We start from the raw sequence: 16,833 nt of genomic DNA on the forward strand, positions 1-16,833 counted from the left end.
GTTCTTACTGGTTTGCAGACCAGTAAGACCAGACACCCTGGGGACGCACAGGGGGACCCCGTGTAGGATGGGGGCTCTTATAGGTGATTCCGGGTAAGGTTTAAGGACGCGGGGTCTCTCTGTGGGTTGGGTGCCATCTGGAAGCTTCTTAATACTTCCCATCCGGGAGAGGCGACTGGCGGGCGGCTGAGGCTGTGGCGCGAGGGGGACGCGGCGCTCCAGCTCGGGCGCGAGAGGGTGGCCACTGGCGGGGGAATCCGCGCGGCGGCCTGGAGTGGCCAGCGGCTGTCTCGCGCCACCGCCGCCTGGGAACCGCCTGTGTCGGGAGCAGAACGCCAGGCCCGGGGGAGCCGCCTCGGATGGAAAAGCGCAGGGCTGCGTGGAGACCCCAGCGGCCGCCCGGCCAGCAGCGTCGGGCACACCGAGCCGAGGGGCCGGCGGGCGGCAGGGGAATCGCGCGGCCTCACCGCCGGAACACTCGGAAGGCCGCGGCCGCACCGGGTCACGCCGGCCACTCGCGGGGCGCAGCCGGGCCACGAGCCCGCGCGGCAGCCGCGGCGGCTCGCGTCACCGCCCGCCCCGGCCGGCCGCGCCCGGCTGCCCGCCGCGCCCCAGCGCGCAAGCGCACACCGCCGGCCCGGGAGCCATTTCACGCGGCCGCGGCGCGGCGGGCGCGACTGCGCAGGCGCCCGGCGGGAGCGCGCGCGCCTGCGCGAGAAGCCGGAAGCGGCGGCGCGCTCTGCGCCTGCGTCCGGGCCGGGCGGGGGCGGGGCCGCCGTCAGCTGACTGAGGCGGCCGCGGCCTCGCGGGACCGCCGTCGGCTCGCGTCTCTGGCGGCTGTCGGTGGGCTACGCGCGGGGCCGGCCGGACCATGGCGACCACCGTCAGCACGCAGCGCGGGCCGGTAGGCTCCGGCGGGGGCGGGCTCCGCGGCCTTCGGGCACAGGCCGACGCCGGGCTCCGTGCGAGCGGAAGGGAGTCCCCGGCAGGGAGAGGCCGCGCACCGTGCGGGCCCCCGGGAAGACGAGGCCTCACGCTCACCGGGCGCCCGAGGCGGGGGGTGGTCGGCGCCGGTTGCGTCCCCGGGAGGAGGCGGGTCGGCGCCGGTTGGTTCCCGGGGAGGAGGAGGGTCGGCGCCCGTTGGTTCCCGGGGAGGAGGAGGGTCGGCGCCCGTTGCGTCCCGGGGAGGAGGAGGGTCGGCGCCGGTTGGTTCCCCGGGATGGGCGATGGTCGGCGCCCGTTGGTTCCCCGGGGCCGGGGAGGGTCGGCGCCCGTTGGTTCCCCGGGATGGGCGATGGTCGGCGCCCGTTGCGTCCCCGGGATGGGGGAGGGTCGGCGCCGGTTGGTTCCCCGGGATGGGGGAGGGTCGGCGCCCGTTGCGTCCCCGGGTGGAGGGGGCCCCGCCCCCACCGGCGGGCCCCGGGGTCGGGCAGGGTCGGCACCCGCTGGGTCCCCGGGAGGAGGCAACACCCTGTGCCTAGAGTGTCCGTCTGTAGAGGAGCCACCCGGCCAGGCTTGGATGAAGGAGGGTCCAGGCCCAGCTGTGTCCCTCGGTTCCTTTGGTAACACATGAGGGGTCCTGAGCTGGGAGTCCTCTTCTGCCCCTGGCCCTGGAGTCCTGTCTCCTGCGCGGCTGCTGTGTCCTTGTCCAAGAGCAAGGCTTCGGCTCCTGGGGAGTCGCTTCTAGCCCCCGTTCAGACTGGGTTGGGGTGCCTGACCATGAGCGGTGAGGGTTTGTTTGCTTTAATCACAGTCAGAGCCTTCAGCTGGGACAAGGTTCTGGTTGATGGTTTGATGTGGCTTCACCAGGGAAGTCCCCGCAGCCCTGGCTCTTCACCCTCCCGCCAGGGTGGACAGATCTTGTCTGTGTCTCTGCCAGCGGGAGACGAATCTATCCACACGGCGTCTTTCTGAGTTTGAGGAAGGCAGGTCTTGTTGGAAGCCCTTTGGGCACAGGTGTTCTTTCTGACCGTTTGAATGGGACGTGACAGGGCTTCGTGACAGACATGCGTGTGGAAAGGTCCCGGAGTTCGTAGGGTGGATTCTGGCCCCTGGCTTCCCGTCTCCGTCTTCACTGCACACAGTGGCTTGGAGCAGGCTGAGCGTCAGCACTTCCTCCGTTCTATAGGGGCAGCAGGGACGGGTGTTGGTTCTGTCCTGGGTCAGACCTGCTGGGAGCTCTGTGCCTTCGCCAGGCGGGATCCGCAGGCAGACATGCGCAGGCCTGCTGGGACCCAGGCAAGGGGAGCGCGTGGTGAAGGCGGGCCTCCTCTAGTCCAGAGGGATGTTGGCCCTGCGCTGAGGTAGGGCTGTGACAGGGCCCAGGCGGCAGGGGGTGTCTGGATGTGAGGCCTGTGCTGTTGAGCTCCCAGTGACCCGGACGACTGGCACGTTCTCTTGTCGGGGACTTGGGCCCCACGCGTGGACTGGCAGGGCTGTGAGGGGTGCTCCTCAGGGGCCGAGCTCATGCCCTGAGGTTCGGTCAGGGCCAGAGCAGCTGGGGGCTCCGGCCCTCGGGCGCGCTGGCCTCGGTGCGGGCGCTCTCAGCGTCTTGGGTAGCACGGCTCACTGATGCCGCCGTCAGGCTCACAGAGGAGCCAGGCCTGGGCCTGAAGGTCTGGCCTGGAATCGTGGTGAGCAGTAGCCTCCCTGGGCCAGGGCGTGGGGTGAGCAGGGCTGTGGAGGAAGCACGGCTGACCGAGACTTAAGGGAAGGGGAGCGTGGAAAGCAGAGCTGGAGAGGGTGGGGAGAGCCACTGCTTCGAGGCTGGGAGCTCCTGCCGGGGTGCCTGTGCTGGGGGGCGGGGGGTCACTCGAGTGGGCTTTCTGTGTTTTCTAGAGCTTTTGCCTGGTACCTACCCTCTCGTTCTACGTCTCCCCACCAGCCTATCCCCCGTGGGTGAACGACACTTGTAGAGGCTTCCTCTCCAGTTATCGGCGTTGGGGAGCCCTTCCTTTTGTGGTTACTAGAGTCTGGTGGAGACCGCTTCCCTTGCCAGGATGCATGGACTTGGCGGGGGCTGTCCTGTGCGTGCCTGGTGCAGTGGAGGCCCGCGGATGCGCTGGGTCCCGGCTGGGTGGCACGCCCAAGGGCCAGCCTCTGCGGGGGGTCCCAGCCTGGCTCACACAGGACAGGCAGCACTCAGCCTCAGCCCAGGGTCACTGACCAGGGGACCTGGGCTGACTCTGAAGTCTGACTGTCTCCTCCGGCGCCTGGTGAAGGACGGATGGGCAGGGTCCCCAGGCACATGAAGGCAGAAGTGGGCCTGCCCACTTGGGGAGATTCCCTCTGTCCCTGAACAGGGAGCCTGAGGAGCTGGGAATTGACTTAAATTCCAGAAGCTGTGGTATTTGTGTCTTCAGAATAGCTTTCCCCGAGTGGCCGCTGAGGGTTGCCCGCCCTGCGCTGTCCGCCCACTTTCCGTGGCGCTGGCATTTCCCTCCTTGCTACCTTCTCCGCCCCGTGCTTCTTTCTGGTCCACAGAGGATGCAAAGCGTGAATGGGCGCCCACGGGAGCAACTGGGGGGCTCGGAGGGGGTTTGTGGCACGTGTCGCTGCAGCCGCCCGTGCTGCTGGCCAGCTCGGCGGGCAGCGGTCAGGCTTGGTCAGAGGCTGAGCCTTGCTGTGTGTCCACAGACTCTAGGCTGACGGGAGCAGTGAGGGCCACTTGCCCAGCTTTGGGAGATGCGGGCTGGTCAGCACAGCCCCTTTCTGTTGTTTCCCTCGTGAGGCCTGAGGGCGAGCTGTCGGGTGACGCCGCGTGGCCTGTGACAGCCAGGTCCTCGTCAGCCTCGCACGAACTGATGGCTGTTGCTGAGCCTGTGACCCACCAGGGGTGGCAGGGAGTTGTGTTTGAGTTTTATTGCTTGGTTTTGGGGGGCCTGTTGGTATAGGTGAGTGAGGTCTGGTTGTCCTTAAGTACAGTCTATATGGAAGGCAAGATGCAGGCTCAGGCCTTGCTCTGTCTTTGCAGTTTTCAAAGGAAGGAGCGGTTCTTCTCTTTGGGCTGGCGCGTGGCTTTCTCTCTGTCTCGGTTGGAGTCTGGCCCGAGCTCCCATCTTGCTCAAATGGCCCGCTCTCGCCAGGTGAATCCATCCCTCTGGCCCAAATCCTGGGCGAGGGGTGGCTTCTCCGCCCAGCTGGCCCGTGTCCCAATTCCCCAGGCCCCATGAGCTCTGCTCTGGATTCTCTGCGGCTGAGTTAGGAGCGCTTCCGGGCTGAGAAGGCCCCGTCTTCCTGTGAGTCAGACCTTGTTGCGTGTGGTGACCCTGCTGGCCGTGTACAGGCCTTTCTTGTTTGGCTTGCCGCGATGAGGGATGCCAGCTTGCTTTCAGGGAGTGTCTGCCTGGTAGACGCCTGTTCTCGGACTCCCGCGCGTGTCGGGCGGGCCTGCCGTCAGCAGCGCGCACACGGCCGCCGGGTCTTCGCCCTTTGCCGGGGATGCGCGCGTCTGCGTGCGCGGTCACACGCGCGCCGTGAGTTCCCCGCACTTCCTTCTGCGCTTCCGCCCGCTCGCTTGTCTTCTCTCTCTCCTTGCCTTCTGCTGGAGTCATTAACCCAGGTTCATTCGTTCCATTTTCCTTCTCTGCTGGTTTGAAACACGTCCTTCCCTCTCGTTGCAGTCCTCCCGGGGACGTCACCGTGCGGCCCTGGGGGCTCTCAGGTCCGTCTCTGTAACGGCCCTCCTGGGCAGCAGGCGGCCTCGGTGACCTCTGCTTTCCTCCCAGGAGGAGTGTTATTTGATGAGCTGGTGTTTGTTCAGATGGATTGTTTGTCCTGCTTTCTCTGATTCCTGAAAGGTCTGTGTGGTATCTGGGACTCTGAGCTCCCGGTCCCCTTCTCTCCGGATGTGAAGGGGCCCGTGTGGCCTCGGCCGCAGACCCCCTCTGCTCGGGTGCCCGCATGTGCGCATCCTTCCCCCTGCCCCCGCCGATGGTGCTACCCCGGCAGGACGGGAGCCGGGCGGGGTGGCAGTGGGGCATGGGAGGGGCCGCTGCCTGTCACAGTGGGAAGGCCCCGGGGGCAGAGCCCGCCTGCATTCTGTGGGGCGTGGGAGTGAGCAGGTGGGGAGGGGGACTCGGGTGGTGACTTGTCTGAGGTTTGTTCTGGGGCCTCTGAAAATGGCTGCAGCTGTGGACACAGGTGCGACGTCCCTCCCTGCTGGGGGTCTCTCTTCATGGGGATTTCCTTCTTTCCCTGGGACCCTCGCTGATGTTCCCGTCGCCTCAGGCGGCAGCCCCAGCCCCTTTGCGGCTCCCACCAGAAACTCGCGCACACCCACAGGCTCTTGTGCGGCTCTGCCTTCTGAGCAGACCCAGAGCCGGTTCCTTCTCAGCCTGGGCACCTCCACACCTGCCTCCCCTGCCAAGCAGGTCCCCGCTGCCATCCCTGGGGCCAGGCCCCAGGCAGAGCCCGTTGTGCGAGCAGCCCCTTGCCCGTCCCCCTCTGCCCCCCCCCCCCGCCGTCTCCGAGTCAGAGCCTGGTGCTCCTGGCACCTGTCTGCCCTCCATGTTCCTGCCCTCCCTGCTTGCCCGGCTTTGGCCACCTCCCTACCGTCCTTAGATCTGCCCCCCGGGCTCCTAGCCAGGCCTGTGCCCCGCTCCTCCCCAGACCCTGCATGCCGCCCCGTCCTGCCTTCAGATTGCTGCGGAGGCGGCGTCTTCTCCCAAGGCCGCCTGAGCTGGCCACGCCGTCCCCCCTCGGGCAGCAGTGGGGCCTTGTGCGGCTGCCTTTCTTCTATTGGGACCCGAGCCCCGCGGGCGCTGCGACTGCCCCGCGTCTGGCTGGGAAGATGCGCACGTGCGGCAGAGCTGAGACCTTGCAGTGCGGCGCCCGTCTGCCCCGGCCCTGCCGCCCCACGGCCTGCGGCCCGGCTGTTTGCAGTGTGGGCGGGGTGCTCCGTGTCAGCTGCGCCAGGTCCTGAGCGGCGTGAGCGGCGCTGGAGCTCCCTGCCGAGCCCCCGGTGCCGCTCGCTGTCCGTCAGCGGCGTGGCCTGGTGCTCGTGTGGCCGGCGGTGCCGTCTCTCGCGCTTGCCCTCTGGTGTCCTTGTGCTCACTTAATGCCTCCTCTCGGCTCCCTGTCTGGGGCTTGTGTGGACTGTCTGCAGGGCCGGGACAGCCAGACGCTTGGGCTTCAATGGCTTGTCCGAGTCTGGGCTGTTTAGGAAGTTGGGGCGACCTGCAGGATAGGATGGCACCCCACTCCAGTACTCTTGCCTGGAAAATCCCATGGACGGAGGAGCCTGGTAGGCTGCGGTCCACGGGGTTGCTGAGAGTCGGACACGACTGAGCAACTTCACTTTTACTTGTCACTTTCATGTGTTGGAGGAGGAAATGGCAACCCACTCCAGTGTTCTTGCCTGGAGAATCCCAGGGACGGGGGAGCCTGATGGGCTGCTGTCTATGGGGTCGCACAGAGTCGGACACGGCTGAAGCGCCTTAGCAGCAGCAGCAGCAGCAGGGTAGGAAGGGGAGGAGAGCTGGCCTCCGGAAAGGACGGGGCTGTTCGCAGTGACACCTGGCAGAGGGCAGGGCTGGGGGCTCCATGGAGCCCTTTGGGAGCCGCCCCCTCCTCAGCCGGGTTCGGAGGCGCTGGTGATACCCGCCTTCCCTTTGGTGGCTTCCAGGTTTTTGCTTCTCTTTCCTTGAGGCAGGAGGACGGTGGGGTGGGCAGGGAGGGTGAGCGGCTGCAGTGACCCGGGTGGTGATGGTGGGGGTCGCAGGCCTCAGCGGGCACGTCCTGTGACCTCTCGGGGGTGGGGTGTGTGTGGCTTGCTCCTCCCCACAGGCCACTGAGGCTGCTGTCCGGCTGGTGGGGCCGTTATCAGCCACCCCGGGGCAGGGAGCCCCCAGGGCCTGCCCTGGCCCGTTGCTGACTCAGGCCTCTGCCGCCCGTGGCGCCTACAGGCGGGCAGCTGCCTGGACTGGGAGTCTCTGGGTTCCGTGCTGCTGCGCCAGCTCTCGGCTGTGACGACCCCCCGCCCCCCACCCAGGCCTGAGCCTGGCCCGCTGTCCAGTGGCTCCCGTGTGGGCTGTGCGGACCCAGAACCAGCATGAGGACGATGAAGGGGGTGCACAGCCCCGGGAGTTGGCTCACGGCAGGGCACACGGGCTGGAGGAGTGGAGCTGCCGTTCCTGACCATCACCTGGCCCCGCGCGGCCTGTTCCCCGCGGGGTCCTCAGGGCTGGGTGGGCGGCCGCTCCGAAGGACAGTGGGCGTGGTCACTGGGAGTCAGGCTGAAGCGCCGGGCAGGTCAAGGCGGGGCTATGGGCAGCAAGTGGCCCGAGGGCTCTCGGCGGGTGTGCTGTGGGCACAGGGGGGTCTGGTCTTGGCGCCGTGGAACTGGGAACTGGTGTGTCCCGGGTGCCTCAGCCCTTACCGAGGGTGCGGCCGCAGGGGGTCACAAGCGGCCTGCCTCCCGGGGCCCAGGCTGGGGCCTGCTCTGCTGCGCCATTGCCCAGGAGATGCACCCCACAGCGCCTTGGGGAGCGAAGGAAGGTGCTGAGCTTTTCCTGGCAACGCAGGCTCCAGGGCGCCTGGGCCCCGCCCTGCGCTGGGCCTTGAGGCAGCGGAGCTGGGGGATGCGGAGTGGAGCCCGGTGTCCCCAGGGGGCAGGCCACCGGGGACAGTGGCGAGAGTGCCCGTCAGAAGGGCCTCTCTGCCTCCACAGTTCCCGTCTGTCCCGCCGTTGGCGTCAGACTCTCGGGGCCTCTCTTCGTTGTACGGGTGCTGGTTCTGGGGTGAGCGCCAGCACGCAGGAGTGAGGGCACCCTAGAGCCGGCAGGCGCGCTCCCAGGCAGGTGGGTGCCGTCTGGACGCCCACCCCATGCCGTCTGGTCAGCCTCGCGGGAGCCTTGGCGTCTGGCAGCGTCTGGTGGTCCCTGGCAGCCACTGTCCATAAACGCGATTGCCAGGGCTCACCACGACATGCAGGGCCTTCTCTCCCGTGTCCCCTGAAGCTGCCACGTTCTTCGGGTCCCTGCGCAGGGGTCTGGGGCCCCTGCGCTCTGGGCACTGAGCGGGGCTGTGGCCCTGGTTCCCCCCTGTAGCCAGGCCTCTGTCGTGGGTCCTGGGCCCTGGCTGCATTGTGCCCCCTGGCCCTGCACCCCCCCCCCACCCGGCAGAGAGCAGAGGCGGGGGGGTCCAGGTTCCTGAGCACCCGGGGGGTGGGCCGCCTGCCCTGGGGGGCATCTCTCTGTGCTCACCGCCCCGGCGGAGCCCAGCTGGCCCGAACTTGGTCTCCTGTGGTCTCCTTGGAGTTGTCGCCGTCAGACCGCACACCCTCCGCGCGCGGGTGTGTGCCCAGGCGCCCTCCCGCCGCCTTCCCTCTCCAGGGCCGGGTCCCGTGGCCTCTGCTGGTCACTCTGCAGGCTTCTTGGTCTTCAGGGCGCTTCTGCGGGCGAGCTGTTCTCCCGAGGCGTCTGCACAGAGGCTGCTCCGAGTCTCTGGGCATCTGGGCCTCAGGCTTCACCCAGTGAACAGCTTGTGGTGGAGAGGCCGTGCTCACCATGGTCCTGGTCTGTGGCTGGGACCGCCAACACGCGACAAGCGCATCTGAGGCCTGAGAGCGGCTTGCAGCCCCGGCGAGGATGCGAGATGTGCTTTCAGGCAGGGACGTGCTCGGGCCTCCACGGAGCCCCATGTGCTGGGCGCCCTGCCCCCGGGAGCACAGGCCCTAGGGGGCCTGCAGGCTGGAGCCCCAGACCCGCGTGGTGCAGCAGGGGGCCGGGCCAGGGCGGGCGGCCCCGCGCTGATGCCGTGGTCCCGCAGGTGTACATCGGGGAGCTGCCCCAGGACTTCCTGCGCATCACGCCCACGCAGCAGCAGCAGCAGATCCAGCTGGACGCACAGGCCGCGCAGCAGCTGCAGTACGGAGGGGCGCTGGGCACCGTGGGCCGCCTCAGCGTCACCGTGGTGCAGGTGGGTGTGGCTCTCAGAGCCCGTGGGGCCGAGCGCAGGCGCCGAGGGTCGGGGGCAGCAGTGGGCGGCCAGAGGCTACTGTGGAGAGCGTGGGTTGAACTGGAGTCCCCACCCCTGGGCTGGGGGCAAGGGTGGGGTATGGGGGGCAGCGAGCAGCGTGGAGCAAGTAAGTGGGAAGCGGACGGCTCGTCCCGAGCCGGGTCCAGGGCTCCCTCGGGCTCTGTGTCAGGAAGATGGTGGGCAAGGCTGGAAGGCCCCGCGTTTGGCCTCCTGGGGGCATCCAGCCCAGTTCGAGAGCCCTCAAGTTGGGGCAGGAGGAGGGTGTGTGACCCCGCAGCCTGTCGCCGGCACCAGGGGCGGTGGGCAGTGGCCAGAAAGGGGAGACTGCAGGAGCAGGTGGGGAGGAGAGCCACACTTCAGTGTCGGACACGTTCAGTCGAGGGTGCTTGAGAGGATGTGCCTGAGGCTCAGAGATGACTTCAGGGGGAGGTCCTGCGGTGACATGAGGTGTGTGTCTGGAGGTGGGCCAGCTGGTCCTACGTGGAGGGGCGGCTCTGGGGCATGATCGCGGGCAGGCGCGCCAGAGCTCAGGGGGTGTCAGCCCGAGAGGGGTGCAAGGAGGCTCCCAATGGGCGGGGCTTCCACAGAGCCTTTGTCGGGAAGAGATGGCGTCTCACAGGCAGCAGGCTCTAGGGGCTTTTAAAAAGAATCGGCCTGTTGAGTGTGACATACGTGTCAGGACGCACTGGTTTGAGTTAACGTGCTTTTGTTTCTGTGACCTCTCGACACGTGTGTCCACCCCTGTGATAAGAGCGTTTCTCCAGCACCACGGAAAGTTCCCTTCCCTCTGGCTGTCACGGGCCTGCCCTCAGGCCCCAGGTGCTTCCTGGAGTCTGTCCGTTGCTCAGCAGGAACCAGGGCGCTAGCCCTGGTCACCGTGAGGCGTGGGCTCCAGGGGATCAGGCCCCTCGGAGCGGATTCCTGGCCCCCCGGGCACTGGGCAGGGTCAGTCACTGCTGAGAGAGTCCTGCCTGGTCAGGGGGCCGGCACGGCCACTGTCTGAGGATGCAGAGAAGGCCTTGGCCAGGCCTCGCTTCTCAGGGGGCCCCTGACCCCTGCTTCTCCGGGGCTCAGACTCTGTCCCAGGACGGCCTGCCCTCTCCACCCTCCTCCCCAGGAGTCGGGGGGACCCAGCCCCGCCCAGCAGCGGGTGTGTCCTGAGACGCTGGGCCCAGCCCAGACCACCTCCTGGTTCCTGGGCCCCGAAGCACAGTTGTCCTCGGAACGGGCTCTGGGACCCCACAGACAGCACAGTCTGAGGACGCTCAAGGCCGCTACCTGAAACAGTGCAGGTCTGCACGTGGCCTGCACAGATCCCATGTACTCAGAGCCATCCCTGGGTTACTCATGACACCTAGCATGCCGAACACGCCGCGTGAGCTCGGTTGTCATACGGTACAAGGCTGTAAACCCAGTTGCTGGTGTGGCAGATTCAGGTTTTGCTTTTGGAAGTTTCTGGAATGTTCTTTCCTGGTCCAGCGCCTTTCTCTTTCACTTTGGACCTGTGGTTGTGGAGGGCCGACAGCACAGTGGTGGCCGTGTCCAGTGGGTCAGCACCCAGAGCGCCCTGGAAGCCGTGGGTGGCGGGGAGGCTCCCAGGCTCACGGCTGCGGCCCCGTCTCACGCGGCGGTTTTGTTTCAGGCCAAGCTGGCGAAGAACTACGGCATGACCCGCATGGACCCCTATTGCCGCCTGCGCCTGGGCTACGCCGTGTACGAGACGCCCACGGCCCACAACGGCGCCAAGAACCCGCGCTGGAACAAGGTCATCCAGTGCACCGTGCCCCCGGGCGTGGACACCTTCTACCTGGAGATCTTCGACGAGGTGGGCACCACGCGGGCCGCTGCGGCTCAGGCTCCCGGCTGCTCCAGAACGTCGGGCGTGTGTGCAGGGAGGGTGCTGTGGTGTGACAGGCGCTCTGTGCCCCCAGAGTCTCTGGAACCTACACTCAGACACGTCACCGCCATGTCCGGAGCGTGGGCGTCGCCCGACGAGTCAGGCCAGGCACTGCTGTCCGCACGTGGCTCAGGGCTGACACGGTCAGGCCCTGGCAGGGTGGGCACTGGCCTCTTTGTGGGGGAATGGCAGGAGCCTCCTGAGTGTCCCCGGGGTGTCGGGAGCCCCAGGCCCTTCTCAGCCTGGCCCTCCACGTGCCCCAGCCCTTCTGAGACTGGCTCAGAGTGGGGTGGGCGGCAGGGCTGGGAGAGGCTGCGGTCCTCAGGGGTTGGGGTGGAGCGGGAGGGGAAGGCGTGGTTCAGGGGAGCGCGTGTCCGGGGGTCCGGCCCCGCGGGTTGGTGCAGGCGGCGCTGGTGGCTCACTGGAGCCCCTCCCTCCGTGTGGACCCGCAGGAGGGGAGCGAGGCGGGTGCTCCATGCTGTGCACACCCTGCGGGGGGAGGGCCCTGGGGGCTCTGGGCTCACATGCCGTCTCCCGTCTCCCCCAGCGGGCCTTCTCCATGGATGACCGCATCGCCTGGACGCACGTGACGATCCCCGAGGCGCTGAAGCAGGGCAAGGTCGTGGACGAGTGGTACAGCCTGAGCGGGCGGCAGGGCGACGACAAGGAGGGGATGATCAACCTGGTGCTGTCGTACACGGTGAGGCCGCCGCGCCTGTCCGGTGCTCCCCGCGCGGAGGGCGGGCCGGCGGACCCCCAGCCTCGGGGCCGCCGCGCTGGTACCTGCTCACCCCTTCCTGGCACTGGATCAGTCACTGCGGGTTCCCACATCAGCACGTTTCTGCTGGGTGCATCCTACCTGTTCAGCAGACGCTTCCATGTGGATGGGACGCTGCTGCTGTGTCTAACTAACTGCAGCCAGAGAGAGGCTGTCTGGGACGGCAGGGGTTCGAGCCTGAAGCGTGCGCTCCGGCTCGCAGCCTGGAGCAGCGTCCTCTCCCGATGGGCTCTCAGTCGTGTCCTGCGGCTCTGACGACAGGCGCCTTCCACCCGCGTCGTCCTCTGCCCGCAGAGGAGCCTGTGGGGAGGCGGTGTGAACGGGCGTCTGAGGTTGGGGACAGGGCGCGTCCCTGCCTCGACCGTGGGGCCCCAGGCCTGGTGCTGCCCCCCACCCCAGCTTTTGGTGAGGCGGGGGGGGGGGTGTGTTCTGCTGTGACCCTGGGGTCATCTTTGGTGTGTTTCAGTCGCTGCCGGCTGCCATGATGATGCCGCCTCAACCCGTGGTCCTGATGCCCACCGTGTACCAGCAGGGTGTGGGCTATGTGCCCATCACAGGTGCGTCTCCCCTCCTCGCGGCGCGTCTCCTGGGGTGGCCTCAGAGCAGGAGGGAGGTGCGTGGGGTGTCAAGCTAGAGGCTGGGCCTGGTCTGCAGGCGGTGCCTGGAGAGCCTGCCCAAACCGGGGGTCCGCTGTCCTGTGTCGGCTTCTCCTGCACGCATAGGGGGTAGGATTGTTTTTTTTTCTGTCAGTGCAGAAAAGTTGAGTTAAATGTATGGAGATGGGGAAGCATGGTTTCTGAGTCGCTGTAGCACAAGGTCACGTCCTTTCGGGTGGATGGACGGACTGCACGCCCGAGCCTGCCTGCATCTGTCGCGTCCATTCCCTGTGCGCGGCTCTCGACCTCTCGCAGTGTTCACCTTTGTGAGCCGGCGGTTCACGCGCAGCAGAGTCGAGTAGGGTGTGGCTTTTCTCGTGGATTTCTGTGCCTTCACGTCAGCCTGTGGTCAGTTCCCACCCAGGCTCTGACTGGAAGTGACTCAGTCCCCCTGCCTGTGAACGTCTGTAGGACGGGGTGGGACGCAAGCGTGGGAGGCTCAGAGCCTGGGAGACGGGAGAGGATGCGAGGGTGCTGTGCGCACGGTGGTGGCCGTGTCCCTGAGAAACCTCTGAGCTCTTGAGCAGAGTGCGGGGAAGAGTGAGGGCTGGAGCGGGAGGGAGGGGCCGGGGGGCAGCGGGAGGCAGGGGCCGGGCCCTGCGGCTGCCTCGGGTGCGCGTCCGGCCCCGCTCAGACAGGAAAGGAGACCATGTGAGCTGTTGGGCCTGGTTGGGGGACTGTGCTTTTGAGTTTCTAAAGACGGGTAGTTTTGCAGCCGCTTCCGCCCTTCAGAGCGCTGTCTGGCCAGGGCTGTCTCTGAAGCCGCGGGACCTCAGCAGCTCGTCTTTCCTTTTGCTGGTCTGTTTTCCTCACGAGACAGTCGGAGCTTTGACTTGGGTTCTGGTGGCTCCAGGTCTGAGTCTTCCAGCAGCTGAGATGCCTTGAGCTTCTCAGCGTCCACACGGGAGTGAAGGGGTGCGGCTGGTGTGGCGAGCTGACACCGGAGCCCCACGTGCTGCCCGTGTGGAGCAGGGAGGGGTCTGCCGTCCTCAGGACGCTGGGCCCGGTGGGGTCTCCTTCCTCGACGGGGTCTGACTGGGACTGGGTGCCCAGCTGGGAAGGCCTGTCCTGGAGGGCCGGCAGAGGGGCCGGCGGGGGAGTCTCGGTGCTCGGGGTTGGGGGGGTGGCAGCTGGGGGTGGCCGTGGTGCGAGGGCTTGACCCCCGTGGTGTAAATGGCTGAGGTCTGCTCACCCCCATTTTTCCTGAGCGTCTGGCCTATCTGAGAGGCAGTGTCCGGGGCCGAGATCTCTGGGGTGATGTTGGGGTGAGGGGGAGACCTCTGGGTCATGTCGGGGGTGGGGGGAGACCTCTGAGGTCATGTCGGGGGTAGGGGGAGATCTCTGGGGTCGTGTTGGGGTGAGGGGGAGACCTCTGGGGTCATGTCGGGGGTGGGGGGAGATCTCTGGGGTCATGGGGTGAGGGGGAGATCTCTGGGGTCATGTTGGGGTGAGGGGAGACCTCTGGGGTCATGTTGGGGGTGGGGGGAGATCTCTGGGGTCGTGTTGTGGGGGAGACCTCAGGTGAGACCTGGGCTCCGCAGCAGAGGGGCTGCCCACTGAGCTTGCCTCTGCTTGCAGGGATGCCCGCCGTGTGCAGCCCCGGCGTGGTGCCTGTGGCGCTGCCCCCAGCCGTGAGCGCCCAGCCCCGCTGCCGTGAGGAGGACCTGAAGGCCATCCAGGACATGTTCCCCAACATGGACCGGGAGGTGATCCGCTCCGTGCTGGAGGCCCAGCGGGGCAGCAGGGACGCAGCCATCAACTCCCTGCTCCAGATGGGCGAGGAGTCCTAGACATGCCCGCCGTCTCGCCGCCTGCCCGCCCGCCCGCCCAGCTCTCCCGAGCACTGTCCCCAGCAGATCCCCGTGAACATGCCCCGCGTAGCCCCTTCCTCGGACGTCCGTGTTGCCGTCCTCGCCCTCGTTGGGATGCATGTGGTTTTGGTTCTTGGAGCCGTTCTCCACGTGGTCGGGGCGGGTGGGGTGGCTCTCCTCTCGCTTCCTGAAGGGTGGAGGCGGCGCGTCCCGTGCACACGCCCACTTCCTGCTGGCCGTCCTCCCGGGAGCCTCTCCTGGGAGCAGCTCCCCCGCAGGGCCTCGGTGCTGGGCCCCTTCTGGGTTGACAGGTGGTCTCTCATGATGCCACCTGCCTGGGTAGACACACTAACGTGAGGCACAGAGAACCCACTAACAGCTGCTGTGGGTCGTGTTAGGGCTTCAGGACAATAAGCTCCGCTCCTCCCCGTGGCGGTCTCCCTGGGCGCCTCGCTGGGGTCGGGTGGACCTTGCCTCGGGGCCCAGCCTGGCGTCTGCAGCCACGTCCTGAGCCCGCGGCCCCGTAGTCTTTCCTGCTGCCTCGCCCTCCATGCCATGTTGTCCCGAGGGGTCGCCGCCCCCAGACGCACTCTGACTGTAGAGCTCGGTGAGGTGGGTGTTGGGAGCAGACCCAGCCCTCGTCCTCGTCTGTCAGAGGCCTCTGAACTCTCAGCTCACCGCCGACCTTGTGTAGGAAGCTGGGCCGCAGGCTGGGTCAGCGTGGTGACCGCCGGCACTGGGAGGTCTTCCCGAGAGGCAAGAGGCAACCTGCGGTGTGGGCGGCACCCTGCCGCCTCCGGCCGTGGACACTGAGGATGGGGCCAGCTGGGTGGAGCCCCATGGAAATGAGAACACGGTGCGGCCAGCCACGGTTGCCGCTCTGCCTGGAGGCCTTGCCCGGCCTCTGGACATGGAGACAGACCCTACCCCGAGGCGGTGAGGACTCAGACAGACCCCAGTCCTGTCCCTGACGTAGGCTTAGCGTGAAGCTGGCCAGCGGTCAAGCCAACCAGACCCCTCCCGTGGCGGCCCAGTGGCAGGGAGGCTTGCGAGGGGGGTTCAGACCACCGGTGCCTTTGCCGCAGGCGCTCGGTAGATGCGTGAGACCAGCGGCTGCACAGCCGCATGCTGTCTGCAGCACGGTGACCACACAGCGCAACTCTGATGGCTGACCCCAGCCCGGGCGGCCCCACGCTGCCTCCCCACCGCCGCCTCCCCCTGCCTGGGCCTCCGAGGACAGGAGACTTGGCTTCAGGGTGGGTGAGACCTGCCAGCTCGGGGTCCTTTGTCGCGGACGCCTGCTGCTGCACTGGGTCAGAGGAGGGCGCATCAGTAGGGCCTCGAGATGTCCGGTGGCCCTGCTGTCCCTGCTGCTCTGCTCACGTCCGTGCTCGCGTCCAGGCCGCCCCTCGGGGGGCACTCAGCACGGCGCCTGTGGCTGCCGGGCCCAGGACTGGGGTGCCTCGCAGGTGGTTGTTGCTTGGTGTCGGAGAGGAGAGGCGTGTACAGCAGGCTCCCCACCCCACTCCCGTTTCAGGAGCCCTGCTGGGTGTTTGCAGAAATGGTCCTTGGAGCTTTGCGTTTCAGATCATTCTGTTGGGGTCCAGGGTCCAGATTCCTCTTTGATTGTAAGATATGTTTGTACCTTTCAGCCTTCTAACTTAATAAATGATCTATGTAAAAACAAAGTCCAGTTCTTCAAAGAGAATTTACTGTTTTTATTCCGCTTTAATCTGGCTTGTAATAAGCCAGTTGATGAAACGGTCACCAGCAGACTAGTGAGTGAAGGCACAGGGCAGAGGCTGGACTCTGCCCGGGAGCCTGGAGTGAGCATGGAGCTCAGAGTGTGTGCGCCGAGCCTGGCGTGCAGGCACGAAGCCTGCAGGGAGCAAGCCTACAGAGGATGTTAGCACCCTCGGTTCCAAGGTGAGCTCCGGCCTGCGGAGCGCGAAGACAGTTCACACACAGGCGCTCCAGTCTCTGGAGAGTGTAGACACTTCACACGCGTGAGCTCCAGTCTGCGATAAAAACAATTCACACACGTGAGCTCCGGTCTGCGATGAGTGAAAATAATTCACACGCGTGAACTCTGGTCTCTGATAATTCACACACGTGAGCTCCAGTCTCTGGAGAGTGAAGACACTTAACACGCGCGAGCTCCGGTCTGTGATAAAAACAGTTCACACACGTGAGCTCCGGTCTGTGATTAAAAGTTCACGCGTGAGCTCTGGTCTGTGGCAAATGACAGTCCTCAGGTGCTTCGAAAACATGCTTAGTTCTGGAAGAGGTCCATGGGTGTAAGGAAGATGCTGTGCCTTGAGGATGACCGAACTGTAGGGAATGCTGCTGTTTCACTCGGGAATTAGGAGACTCAGGCCAGGGCAGAGCCCAGCCACAGTCGCCCAGGAGATCAGACTGAGACGGGGGAGTGCACAGACCCCAGTGGCGGCCGGAGAGGGGCCGCCAGCTCCGACTGCAGTCTGTCCGTAAGCTTGTCAGCCCTGCTGGACCATTTCCAGTCCAGTCCCAGGGGGGTCCCGCCCCGACTAGACCTTAGTGGTTAAGTAGGAAAGGCCATGAAGAGACCCAGCCCCCACCTTCCCTGGGCGCTGAGGACCGCAGCCCCTGGGGGACAGCATGAGTCACTGGTTCCCAGCTGGGCCCCTGGGCTGGGCCCCAGCGCTGACAGCGGAGGCAGGCCCTGTGGTGTGC

General features: G+C 66.6%; 1 protein-coding gene across 2 annotated transcripts; it reads left to right on the forward strand.

Moving 5' to 3' along the window:
- Window positions 1-664: 664 nt before the first annotated feature.
- TOLLIP (toll interacting protein) lies at window positions 665-15,809 on the forward strand. Of its 2 annotated transcripts, XM_069565823.1 has the most exons (6): window positions 665-904; window positions 8,770-8,919; window positions 10,622-10,804; window positions 11,424-11,576; window positions 12,121-12,211; window positions 13,889-15,809. In XM_069565823.1, the coding sequence occupies exons 1-6, from the start codon at window positions 872-874 to the stop codon at window positions 14,098-14,100; spliced, it is 822 nt and encodes a 273-aa protein (XP_069421924.1). In that variant the 5' UTR covers window positions 665-871; the 3' UTR covers window positions 14,101-15,809. The 2 variants fall into 2 exon arrangements, with proteins under 2 accessions (XP_069421924.1, XP_069421925.1); XM_069565824.1 differs by lacking the exons at window positions 10,622-10,804; window positions 11,424-11,576; window positions 12,121-12,211 and having other exon boundaries at window positions 764-904.
- The last annotated feature ends 1,024 nt before the right edge of the window (window positions 15,810-16,833 follow it).

Source organism: Ovis canadensis, chromosome 21 (genome assembly GCF_042477335.2).
Source record: "Ovis canadensis isolate MfBH-ARS-UI-01 breed Bighorn chromosome 21, ARS-UI_OviCan_v2, whole genome shotgun sequence".
NCBI classification, from domain to species: domain Eukaryota; kingdom Metazoa; phylum Chordata; class Mammalia; order Artiodactyla; family Bovidae; genus Ovis; species Ovis canadensis.